The sequence below is a fragment of the Lonchura striata genome, chromosome 1 (genome assembly GCF_046129695.1).
Source record: "Lonchura striata isolate bLonStr1 chromosome 1, bLonStr1.mat, whole genome shotgun sequence".
NCBI classification, from domain to species: domain Eukaryota; kingdom Metazoa; phylum Chordata; class Aves; order Passeriformes; family Estrildidae; genus Lonchura; species Lonchura striata.
The window spans coordinates 25572455-25585174 of record NC_134603.1 but is presented as its reverse complement, the minus strand read 5'-3'; the positions used below and the strand labels follow the sequence as shown (position 1 = coordinate 25585174).

General features: G+C 39.3%; 1 protein-coding gene across 1 annotated transcript; it reads left to right on the top strand.

Moving 5' to 3' along the window:
* The first annotated feature begins 925 nt into the window (after positions 1-925).
* On the top strand, positions 926-11282 carry OTUD6B (OTU deubiquitinase 6B). Its single transcript, XM_021543193.3, has 7 exons — positions 926-1094; positions 3516-3670; positions 4701-4796; positions 6189-6501; positions 7955-8016; positions 8587-8693; positions 9192-11282. The coding sequence occupies exons 1-7, from the start codon at positions 1004-1006 to the stop codon at positions 9274-9276; spliced, it is 909 nt and encodes a 302-aa protein (XP_021398868.1). The 5' UTR covers positions 926-1003; the 3' UTR covers positions 9277-11282.
* The last annotated feature ends 1438 nt before the right edge of the window (positions 11283-12720 follow it).

The window sequence follows — 12720 nt, the reverse complement described above, 5'->3', positions numbered from 1 at the left end:
TAACTTTCATAGTCTATATTTTGTCCATATCAACCAAATGTTCCAGCGTTGGTGCCTGCACCAAACAGAAAAGCATCTCACTATGCAACAATTTGTAGTTCACACTTTGGGATGCTGATTTGATCCCAAACGCGAAGTCTGGCTTTTTACTGTAACAAAAATGTTTCACTTTCTAAGGAATAATTTCACAATGGCGAGGAGACGCAAGCACCGCAACGTTGAAGAGTTATCTTTTTCGTGAGCCTTTCTAGTGTTTTTGAGCTTCATGAGAAAAACCAGCACACTGCGTATTTTGCACAAAATGAACAGGTTAAATATTTTTTTTCCTAAATGTGATAAACTGTGTAAAACCCCTAACCGATTCCCTTCTCACCTCCCTGTTTAACAGGATCTACCCCTAGTTGAACTAAACCTATGGCTTTTTCCGAGAGTCCTTTAGCGGGACACTGCGGCGGGAGGGAGTACCCAGCGGAGGCCAGCGGACAGCAACGCCCACGGCCCCCGAACAAACCGAGCGCCGCTTCGGCTGCCCGAGCCCAGCCCGGGTCCCGGCGCCCAGCGGAGGCCGGGCCGCTCCGCCCCTCGGCCGGGCCGCTCCGCCCCTCGGCCGGGCCGCTCCGCCCCTCGGCCGGGCCGCTCCGCCCCTCGGCCGGGCCGCTCCGCCCCTCGGCCGGGCCGCTCCGCCCCTCGGCCGGGCCGCTCCGCCCCTCGGCCGGGCCGCTCCGCCCCTCGGCCGGGCCGCTCCGCCCCTCGGGCCGGGCCGCTCCGCCCCTCGGCCGGGCCGCTCCGCCCCTCGGCCGGGCCGCTCCGCCCCTCGGCCGGGACGCTCCGCCCCTCGGCCGGGCCGCTCCGCCCCTCGGGCCGGGCCGCTCCGCCCCTCGGCCGGGCCGCTCCGCCCCTCGGCCGGGCCGCTCCGCCCCTCGGCCGGGCCGGCGGAAGCGCGGCGAGCTCCCGCCTCCCGCCGGGGTCGGGGGTGAGCCGCGCCCGCGGGCTCCGGGCGCCCATGGAGGGCTCGGAGGACGAGGAGCCGGGGCCCGAGGGGCCGCTGCAGCGGCTGCTGAAGCGGCAGCGCAAGGAGAAGCGGGAGCTCCAGGGTGAGGGGCGCCACGGCCGGCGCAGGGCGGGCGGGGAGCGGGCTGGGGAGCGGCGGCGGGACACGCGGGGCCGGCTGGGCTCGGCGCGGCCTCTTCCCCCGCGGGGAGCGCGGGGCCGGGAGGGACGGCGGCGGCTGCGGAGGAGGAGGGAGCGGCCCTGGCAGCGCGCTGGCGGGGCACGAGCACGGCGGTGGCGGGCGGTGTGCGGTGTGCGGGAGCGGTGCGGCAGCCGGGAGCAGCGCTGGCCGTGCGGGGCTGCCTGGACGCCTCGCCCTGGCCGCGGGAGCCGGGCGATGCGCGGGGGCTGAGACCTAATGCTGGGCCATTGGTTCGCGGTCTGGTACTTTCAAGGTGAAGAAGGTGTGGTTTTTTAAGGCATTTTAGATTGAAAAGCCTGCATAGGGGCTCTTCCTGCCCTGCCTGTTACGTTTGTCATTCCAACTGCAGTTGACCTGAACTGAATTTTTACGTCCTGTCCAGCCATAATAAAATACTTATAGTAAAAGATCTGAATGGTCTTAACAGTGCTTCAATATGAGCTTGTAACGCTTTGCATCATTTGACCTATGCTATTACAATATATTAGTATAATTAAGGAGGTCAAATAGATGGACTCTGTTGAATTCCGTAGCTGTTATAACATTTTTGTTAAGCCTTTTTCAATGCTAGTATATTGATTAGGCCTTTTCCTTGTTTGGTTTTTTTGGTATGTGATGAAATAAACCCAGCTACAACCTCTTAACAGAGGGCTAAAGAAGAAAGCAGTCAGGTTACATATTGTCACTAATTCTATAGGAACTTACTGTTCTAAGATGCCTGTTCCTCCCTCAGAATCGGTTGAAATTTAAGAAGCTTAGGAATCAAGCATTGTCCTAGGGTGGCTGGAGTGCATGGCACGTTGATTGGGAGTGGCTGAGGAGCAGAGGGTTTTTACACCTTAGAGAAGATGATAATGGTAGTTCTCCATTACCAAATGGTGGGAGAGGTGTATACATGGCAGAGTCCCTCCCTTTCTTCCCAGCTGGGAGAGGCAGGTGACTTATAGGTACATGTTTGCCTACTAGTAAAATACATTCCTGGTATGTGCATTGATAGCTGTTTACCAGAGAGCAAAACTAAGAATTAGCACAAGGTGCATCTCAACCTCTGAAAATCCAACACCTTCTCAGGTTGATGGTACTTGTCTCCACAGCCCCCTCCCTGCTTTCCACCACTCATACTCTCTCCTGTGTATTTGTGTGTGCCTTTTATGTTCTGGATTCCCTTCTCCTCTATTATGCTAATTTTAGTGAACAAGGCTGCTTTTCTGTCATACTCAGCTTATTCATCTGTGAGGCTGAATACTTAACATAAATCTTTCAGTATGAGCATTCTTCCTGCCTCCCTTTGAAAAGTTTCATTATCATTGCCATCATCTTCAGCTCAATTGGGTCAGTCAAGGATGAAGGACAGGAAGATGTACCGGTGATGAATAGCAAGCAGGGTGTTAAATAATTGCTGCTGTAACTCTAAAAGTGAATACAGAAGTGATGGAGGTAGAGGGAATGTTCATTTAGGAACACATGAGAAGAAGAGAAGACTATAGGGGAATGTGGTTGTAGTTTCTGTAGAGCCAGACTCATCAAAGAATGGAGAATGAACTAGAGACACGGGCTGAAGAGCAACAAGAAAAATCTTCATGGGAAGAGTAAGGGAAAATATTTTCATAGCAAGAATCATTAAATACCGGAAAAAAAAGTTTCCCGGAAAGGTTGCAGAATGCCTGTCCCTGGAGAGTGTACAGTCACTTGAATGAATTTCAGGTACATCTGAATTAGCATAACCTAATGCAGCTTTGAATTCAGCCCAGCTTTGAGCAGGAGGTAGAACTAGGTAACCTCTGGACACCATTTCTAACCAAACTATTCTGTGATTTTAGAAATGAAGCATTGAATTGCAGCCTAGAAATACTTAGGGACTTTAATCAAGATGTTTTCGTTTTCAAATACCCATTTTGCTTTGAGAAACTTTGTCTCAAGGATGGGTAAACTCAGTTTTTAATTTTAGTCTGCTGATTGTGTGATTAAAAAATTACACACCTTTCCTGTGAGATCTGATATGTTGATGCCCTTGTAATCTTTCTGAAGGCAACAGGCAAAAGTGCTACTTTGATGAAATTCATATGTATTTTTATTACTAACCTGGCATAAGTTTTTCTCTTCTTCAGAGAAAGAAAGAAAAGGCAGTTTGCATATTTAAAAAAAATATATATAGCCATTTGGAAAATGTTAGGATTAGAACCATCAGTCTCACAGCTAAACTGTAATACTGATGTGTTGATGTTTGTAAATTAGTTTTTCTGTGTGATTTGCAGTTATTTTCTGTGATGATCATAGAGTATATATTAAGAAATAATGTTTTATTTCACTGCTTCTCTAACAGCAAAAATTCAAGGCATGAAAAATGCTGTTCCCAAGAATGATAAGAAGAGACGAAAACAGCTGGCAGATGAAGTTGCCAAACTAGAGGCAGAACTTGAACAGAAGCACAAGGAGGAATTAAAGCAGCTGAAGGAAGCTTCACCTGAACAGAATAAGGTAGGTGCCCTAACTTCAGCTGAAGTTATACAGGTACAATTTGTGTTATGGTTTTTTTAACTTTAAAAAATTTTGATGAAATAATACTTCAAAGTAGTTATCCTATTCTTCACAGTATTAGTAATTGCCCATGTAACTGTGGGGGATTTTTGTTGTTGAGCACTGTTGAGAGAATTGCTTGGTTGCCTAAAGAATCACTGTAAAAGATATTTCAAAAGCAGGTTTATAAATTTGCAAAACCATGACAAAATTCGATGGCAAGATTTACTCTGGTACTGGATCCATGGATGAGGTGTGCAAGGAAAATTATTACACAAATGCCAAGCTGTGACAGAAATTAAATGTAGGGTAGGAGGAAAGATGCACCACCACAGGGAGTATTTTGTGTTGCTTTTAAGGCTCCATGAGTAAATCAGTAATATTAGAGAATTATTTTTTTAAGTTACTGTTATATTGCCACTCTGGTTATCTTATGTAGACTACTCAAGTATTGATAACCTTCAGCAGGTGTTTGACTCATCCAGTCTGTTTTGTCTTGCAGTTTTGTCAACAGTGTGACTGATCTTTTGTATAGCTCATACAGTTACTGAGTTAGGTTTGTGATTTTTCTTGAGAAGTTTCAAGTCTCTGTGTTTTTCACCTGCTGGTTATGCTTTGATATAGAGGATAGACCCTTCTGCTTTAATTTTCACAGAACTTGCTAATGGCTGTTTAGATACCTCACTGGCTGGCATGATAAGGAAGGCTTTTCCTTTCAGCCAGTAAGCAGTGTTCACACTCCAGTATGTTAGAGAACATAGAGCTTAAATTTGAGATGCACATCACTCCGTTGGGACTGCGGAAAAGTAACTAAATGCAAGACAGTAGTTTGGGATGTGGAATGCTTTGATGGCTTCTGTGCTCTACATGGATCTTTGGGGTTAAACTTCATAAAAATAACCTGAAAGAGAACTTAAAACTGTTTCAGAAGATGCATATCTTAGTTATTGCTTATACTAATAAGAACATTTAACTTTTTTTTTCCTTTTAGACAGATTCCATAGTTGATGGGGTTGCAAATATAGAGCTTGAAGGAGTAGAGCAGCAGATTCAGCATCATCGAATATCAAAAGCACAGAAGAGGCGGGTATGACTTCATGTTAAACATTTTGCAAATAACTGATTATGTTCAGCTAAACTTAACTGCAATAGCCAAAGGTAAACCATCTTTTGGGGGACATTTCCTGGGTAATTCTGTATTGATGCTGTACCTACTGGGTGCCTTGAAAATCTGTTAAACTGCTGCCTAGAGATATGTAAGGATTTTATAAATAATAGTACTTTTCTACCCTCAGCCACGAGCCAGGAATCAGAATAAGTTAGAAAATGTGAGCCATAAATAAAGAAATTATGTAAAGCAAATTATTTTTTAAAGACTTCCACTAAAAATGTTGTTAAATAAGTAAAGTAATTGAATAAAATACTCTGTGGAAATTATGCAACTAGTGATACTTAGAACATTAAACGAAAGACCAACCATACTGAAGGAATACTTTTAAAATATTGAGTTGCTAAGAAACACTACCTAGTGTCCTGTTCTGTTAGGCTTAGATATGATTAAACATCAGATGTTGTGATGGATTAACAGTCTCATTCTACCTGGTCAGGGCCAGGGGAACACTGCTTTATTGCATATTTCATCCCCTATTATGTGTTCACAACAAACATGTTAAAAGGATGTTTATAATTCATGGCACCATGTCTAGGCAAACCAGGAATTCTGGTCTAGTTTTCCTATATTCTTGTCTAAACCAGACTGGTCTTGATTTGTGGTGAATTTTAAGTATGAAAATGGAAAGATCATTCTTTGTATTGCTTCCTTTCTTATTTGCTTATTTACTTTGGTTCTTGTATCCTTGTTAACATCAGCATTAACTTATGAAACATTATATGAAAGTAATTTTTTTAAAATTTTTACATTTCTACTAATATTCTCTACATGTACTCTTATCCATCCTTTAGGTTAGGAGGAGTCTTTTATGATGTAGAGTACCTGTCCCGAGGGAGTTTCAGTTTCATGGCATGAGCTCCATTATGCAGTCATATACTTAATTGGTAGATGTCACACTTCTTATGAAAGAGCGATATTTTCTGATGTTTAATTAGAGTTCCCATACTTGAGTGTTGAAATAGTTGATCCTGAAGAAAGCACTAGGATTAACAGATTTTATATGAGTGTTGTAAAGTGTTATTTTGCATGCTGTTATAATTAACATTTCTCTTGTCATATAATTTCGGGTGTGGTTAACTGTGGAGGCAGTTAGGATATATTAGTAACTTAGCATTTGCTAAAGTTTGGGTTTAGGAGGTCCCCAAGATCAGTCTGAATCACATAGTACTGATTTGGACAAATATTTTATAGATAAGAATGTACTGAGAAAACATTGGAAGAGTTAGAAGCAAACACTAAGCCAAGAACCATATGGGCATATTCTAAATTTTAACATTAGATGTAATTTTTTTGTGTTTTTAATCTAAGGAGAAAAAAGCTGCTTTGGAGAAAGAAAGAGAAGAAAGAATAGCTGAAGCTGAGATACAAAATCTAACAGGTGCTAGACATCTTGAAAGTCAGAAACTTGCCTGCCTATTGGCAGCAAGGCATTTAGAGATTAAACAAATCCCTTCAGATGGCCATTGCATGTACAGAGCTATTGAAGATCAGCTCAAGGATCACCAAAATTCCTGGACTGTTGCAACTCTGAGGAACCAAACAGCAAAGTATATGCAAAGTCACTGTGATGACTTCTTGCCTTTTCTTACAAATCCTAATACTGGAGATATGTATAGCAGAGGTAAGACTTATAGCATATGAGATTTTAAAAACTATTATAACTGTTCCTGATAAATCTCAGTTACAGCTTAATTGGGACTTTTATGGTGTTTGTAACTTTGTTACCTTATTGTGTTCCATGGAACACAGAATTATGAAACTTGGTGCACCTGGACCTCTAATTAGTATATTTTTAAAATTAATCTAGGAAATATTTTTCCCCATTGGAAAAAAAAAAAAACCAACCAAAAAAACGAGACCTGGCTGCTTACTAGATGGTGTGAACTCATTCTGGGATGTGATTTGTTATTATAAACAGCTTGTCTACCAGGTTGGGATGATCTTGTCAAGTTTTATATCGACGTTTTCAATGTACAGAGGACGGCTGTTAAAAATGGGTGTGAAATTGAGTCAAATCTGTTTTATAATAGTTTGAATAGATGCATTTTCTTATTTTACCTTATTTGTCCACTGCAAATTATTTTGGAACCATTTTTTACAAATAGACTAAACTAAAAAATATAAAGAGCTTTTCTGTGTAGGCTGAGTAAAAACAGAGTTTGTGTACCTCTTCTTTGAACAATACATAATTTATTCATTATGCCTGAAACACCACAAAAATGACTGCATAGATTTCATTAACTTAATGCTATGTTTGCTTAATAGGCATTGCTGTGGATTTCATGTGGTCACTGGGTGCTGTCTTTCTCATGTTGACAGAGATTATTGTCACAGGCTAAATGTGTCCCAGGAGAATATTGAATAAAATTCTGCACAGTAACAGGGAATTGTGCTTTTCTGTTGTAAAGGAAATGAATGAGAAGTCACTCTGAGCAGTCTTCAGAAAATCTGAACATTCTTCTTTCTCAAAATCTGTTTGTAAGGTTAAAAAGCTTGAGGGTTTGTAATTTACAAACTTGGTTTCTGTAGAACATGATCTGAAAAGATTAGCTATTTACAGAGGAGCTATTAAGAATAAATACTTCAGAAGTTAAAAACAAAGCAGCTAATCTGGAAATTTAAGAAACCCTAGCCAAGTGTATACCTACATGCAGTTGCAAGATTTTTAAAACATACCTGACACCTGGCGAAGAACTAGATATACTACTCGCTGTCACATTCTTTTCTGAAGTTTCTAAACATTCTCTGAAACTCAACATGAAGGAAAGTATGCAATTTCATGTGTGTTGTTACCTGTTGTTCTCTGAATAAAAAAATTTAAGTATTAGCTGTACTTCTTTTTATACTCTTTTTTTATTCCTCTCTTCAGTCTGGAATTTTCTTTTCAAAAGAGAATGAATTTGGGGGATTTTTTTGACAACTGTTTTTCTCTTATTTTATTCAGTGAACATGCATATTTTCCTTTATAATGTATTTGTACTTTTCTGGCTCTAGTTTGCACAATCAGAGTTTTTCCTCAGTTGCTTATTCTCAACTAAAACAAGTACTGAATGTTGTGTTCTCTTTCTCTGCAGAGGAATTTGAGAAATACTGTGATGATATAGCAAATACAGCTGCATGGGGAGGTCAGTTGGAAGTAAGTACTGAATTGATAATTTTTATTTGTGAAATTCTGAAGTTAGTGAATATACATTAAAAAAAAGGGTGTCTTTAGAAAGAATACCTGAAGGCATAAGGGAACATAGTCATAAATAGTTTATTAATAGCTATTTCTTGTGTTTATGGGTTGTTTTCCCACCATCTTTTCTGATGGTGCACCACTGTTCTGATAAATTTGACAACATACAAGTTAATGAATTCATTTGGTATAAATATCATTAGAAAGACTGACACAATGAGTGGGCAAGCATTGTTAGGTTGTTGTCATGTAAACGAGAACTTGAGCTTCACAAAATATGTATTTATTTTATTCTTATTTTTTATGAAAGAACAGTTAGCAAATTAATGAAACTAGCCCAATGTTGTATCCTCTAAACAATGATTAGTTTAAAGCAAGCTGTTTTCAATTAGTTTTTAAATTTATTTTAATAATTTCTGAAAATATTTCTAATGTTATGCTTGAACTGGCTGCTAAAATTAAATGCCTAGTCTTGTCTCCTGCCTACGTTGTCTTTAATCCTATTTCTAAATTGTTTTTGCCTTAAAGCTAAGGGCTTTGTCACACATTTTACAAACACCGATTGAAGTAGTGCAGATGGATTCTCCTCCCATTGTTGTTGGTGAAGAATATTCAGGCAAACCAATAACACTTGTGTAAGTATGTAATTTTATCACTTAAATTTAGTGCACTTACTTCTGTAACAGAGGGCTCAGCTTTGATTCTCATCTGCTCTTTTATTTTCTGTTACTCATCTGATGTTGAAACACTGCTTGAGTAATGGTTGTGCAAGTCAGAAATTATATGTGATTGACACGCTTTGGAGAAATTGTAATTAGACAGTGTCTGATGTATATCAGTCACTGATTTAGAAAATGCTGCAAGGTCATTTTATCTGGTAAATAATTACAAAATAATAATGACATTGATACAAGATGGAGGAAACTTTTTTTACTTCTTCAGAGTATTTGTCAAACTGCCTGGAACTCACTAGATTTAAAAATCGTCTTTATTAATACTCTTCTACGTAGTGATACTATATATTTTTGTTGCTAAACCTTAGCTTTATTTCCATTGTCTTCCAGTGCTGTTACTGTTTGGCATGATGTATACTTTTTGTTAAACTGAACACTATTTCTGTAACTTTTTTTTAGGTATATGAGGCATGCCTATGGATTAGGAGAACATTACAATTCTGTGAAAGTTCTAACAGACACTGCTACAGAGAACAGCAGCTAGCATACAAAAGTTATGCATTCACTTTGGATAACTGTTGCATCGTGATGTGTTTGGCTCCAAGAAATTCCCAGTAAGACTGGAAATGGATTATAAATTAAAAAAAAAAAAAAAAAAAAAAAAAAGACCTGCAAGGTTTGACTATAAATCAGACATCGCTCTTGATTTATAACAAAACCAAACCAAAACCACATAAAATTTGAAACTTATTGGTATTAATTATGTTTAGAAGATCTTCTGTAAAATGGTGGCTGTGTAGATCAGGTTTTTTTCAATAGAGCTTCCTCTCAGTCCTGCAGAGAAAATATCAAGTAGTAAAAGTTCATTTTGGTTAATCTGCATTTCTGCTGAAGATTTAAGGTTACCTGAAGGTCCCTGTTCCATTTCCATTATTTTAGATTTGCACAATAATGGAAGAGTTCAGGCGTTTGAAATAACTGATTGTATTTTGTTTACGGAATAACATCTGCTGTGTTTCTGTAGTCATATCAGGATCTAATTTCAACAATGTATTATTGATTCCCTTCTTTATTTGGGCAGAGAACATCTGGAGGTAAATCCAGCAGCAGAATATCTTGGTTTGGCTGAAGGAGTTGCACAATCTTTGAAGATTTTCATGTAAGATTTTACCAAGGGACGATGTAGGGGTTTTTTTGGAGTTTACAGTAGGAATTCAACTCTTGTGCATTGTTATTTATGACTGTAAATTAATTATATTGTCAGTGCAAGTTAACTGCACTGTTCATTCTCCATAGTCTTTCAGCTGTGCATTTCGGTGAATCTCAAATCTTAAAAAGCTCCTCAGTGTCCTCACTTGAAGTAGTGAAACTCAACTACAAATTTCTGGATCTGCTGATCTAAACACTTTGTCATCTAAAGCGTGATGTTTTATAATGCTTAAAACAGATGGTTGCACACAGCTGTAGAAATAATCACCCTGGGTTTTATCAGTAACTGAAGGTTATCTGTAAAAGAATTAAGTTTATTTTAATTGCTTCTTATGATGTGCAGAGACTTGAAAAGTTTTAACATAGCTTGACTTTTTACATTAGAAATGTAGATTGTTGTCTGTAAATGTGACTTCAAAATTAGGAACGTACTGAAACCAAAATTTTAATGCAAATGTTTTTTAACAAGATAGGTGATTTTTTTTAATTTTTAAAAAGCCTTAGTCAATTGTATTGTCTGTATTTTACTGCTGCTGAATTGGTTTGGAGAAAAGTGGTTAATGAAAAGATTTAACACCTTTGCCCTGGTTTGGGGATTATGATCTAACAGTATCTATCTTGTAGTCCTTCAATAAAGCCAGCCTGCAGACTTACATTCCTGGAACTTAGAAAAAACTGTTCTTACTTAAGAGGGAGATAAGTGATCATTTTGTGGGTCAGATTATGTCTGATTTAAAGCACTTTGTGAGAGAGGGAGTAAAAAAAATACCAGATAATTACAGCAAGAGTTTTTGGACAAGCAGTTCCTTAGGCTGGTGCCTGCCAGGAAAACAAAGTGTTAATCAGATCAGGAGTTTTTGCATTCTTATTTATCTGTTACAGTGTAACAAATATAACTGGTTTATATACCAAACCAGCTGGCTTACTGTAAAATTTGGTTTACTACTTTGATTGTCTAAAATGATGGTTTTAATTTCAAACAAAAAATAGGATAAAACAGCATGGAAAAAATGCTTCTATTCATAATACTATTGCACATTTCACTAAAAAGAATAATAATAAGTACTCTTCTCTGCATTGCTTAGAATTGATGTGATATAAAATGCACATACTGCATTTTATAGATACACAGTTCTTTGGTTTATTTGGGTTTCAGTTTTGTTTGGTTAACTGAGAGAGAAAAGATGCCAGAATCGGAGAACACCTGTACCAAGAGTTTGTCATGTTGAAGTTGTTTACAGTTTGTATAAAGTTAAATAATTTAATATAGTGAGGTAAAGATCCTTGCTCATGCTGTATGGGACTTGCCAAAAAGTAATAAATTGGTTTATTTGTGGCAAATCTTCTTGGGGTCAGTTTTATTTTGTACTCAAATAGTTCACTTATTATTAGTATGAGTAAACGTATCTGTTTAAGTTTTAGGACCCTACTGTAATATGAATTCTAAAACAACTGATTGTATTCAGGCAGACAGAGCTTCATTCCATATGAAATTAAGTTGTTTCTGAACAAAATTTATCCTTTGCGTTTTAGCAGTTAAACTTGAGCTCTTCTGAAAAACTGCATTTGAAAATACTGTTGAATTTCCCCATGCATTAAAAGAATGAAGTGAAACTGAGAGGGGGTCTTCTCACAATAAAGCTTATTAACTTCTTTGTCAGATTACATTTTTCTCTGCAGATTAACACTTTACTTTGAGTGTGTTTCAGTAACTTTCCTTGCTTCTATTTGTAATTCAGTTTCTTCAGCTGCTATTTCTTTCAAGGGCTGTTGGGTATTTTTTGCAAGATTAATTGAGATTATGTTGCCAGTAGGAATGCTCACATGAACAGGAGGGAAGCTGTCTAGTGGTCTGCAATAAATTATGTACAATATTCTGAAAGGGAAGAATGTATTTGTTGTTGAAAACAGTGGTTACATGTGTCTCTTAGTGCTTGTCCTTGTCCCCTTCACTTACTCTGCACCAGTCTCTGCTCTCCTGTCCTGTTGTGTGGGCTGCAGGCAGCCCCAGAAAGGAGATGGGAGGTGGGTGGCAGCCAGAGGGAGTGCAGACCTGTCATAATTTAAACAGTAAATTAATTCATCTAATAATTTATTATTTGGATAGTAAATTAGTTCAAGGATTTTTTTTTTTAAGGAAAGAAATTATATAAAATGTGATGAAGCATTGATGTCCCTTGTGCACATCTGTACAATTCTCATAACTTCTTGGGTTTATGTATATTAAAATATTGCACAAAACTAAAATGGCACATTTTTATGTTGAGGGTGGCAGACCAGTGGGACAGGCTACCCAGAGAAGTTGTGGAGTCTCCCTCTCCGGAGACATACAAAACCCACCAGCTCCTCTGTAACCTGCTCTGGGTGATCCTGCCTTGGCGGAGTGGACTGGATGATCTCCAGAAGTTCCTTCCAACCCTTGTGATTCTGTAAGACACAGTGAAGAGGGGATTTTTTCACAACCACTTGCTTGCTTTGACGAAAAATTGCTTTGAGGAACACTTTTTGCCTCCTCTCCATGCTCTGTTCTTTTTAACATGCCATTGAACAGGGGCTGTGATAGGCTTCAAGGGAAAAAAAAAAACAGTTGAAATTTTGGGTGTATGCAGAACACATCCCCTCTGCTCCTGTGACTCAAGGAGTAAGATGTGCTGGTAGCAGTGACTGGGTACATCTGCTGCTTGTGGGATGGTGGCTGCCCCTCAGCTGAGTTATGCTTGAGTATCAGGTTGTTTTGAATTACAAGAGTGAGAATTCCTGGAGCTAAATGCACGGGTGG

Coding starts and splice junctions, on each gene's coding strand:
- OTUD6B (XM_021543193.3), top strand. CDS start 1,004: ATGGAGGGCTCGGAGGACGAGGAGCCGGGGCCCGAGGGGCCGCTGCAG. Junction 3,671..4,700: donor CTTCACCTGAACAGAATAAG/GTAGGTGCCCTA, acceptor TTTTCCTTTTAG/ACAGATTCCATAGTTGATGG. Junction 4,797..6,188: donor CAAAAGCACAGAAGAGGCGG/GTATGACTTCAT, acceptor TTTTAATCTAAG/GAGAAAAAAGCTGCTTTGGA.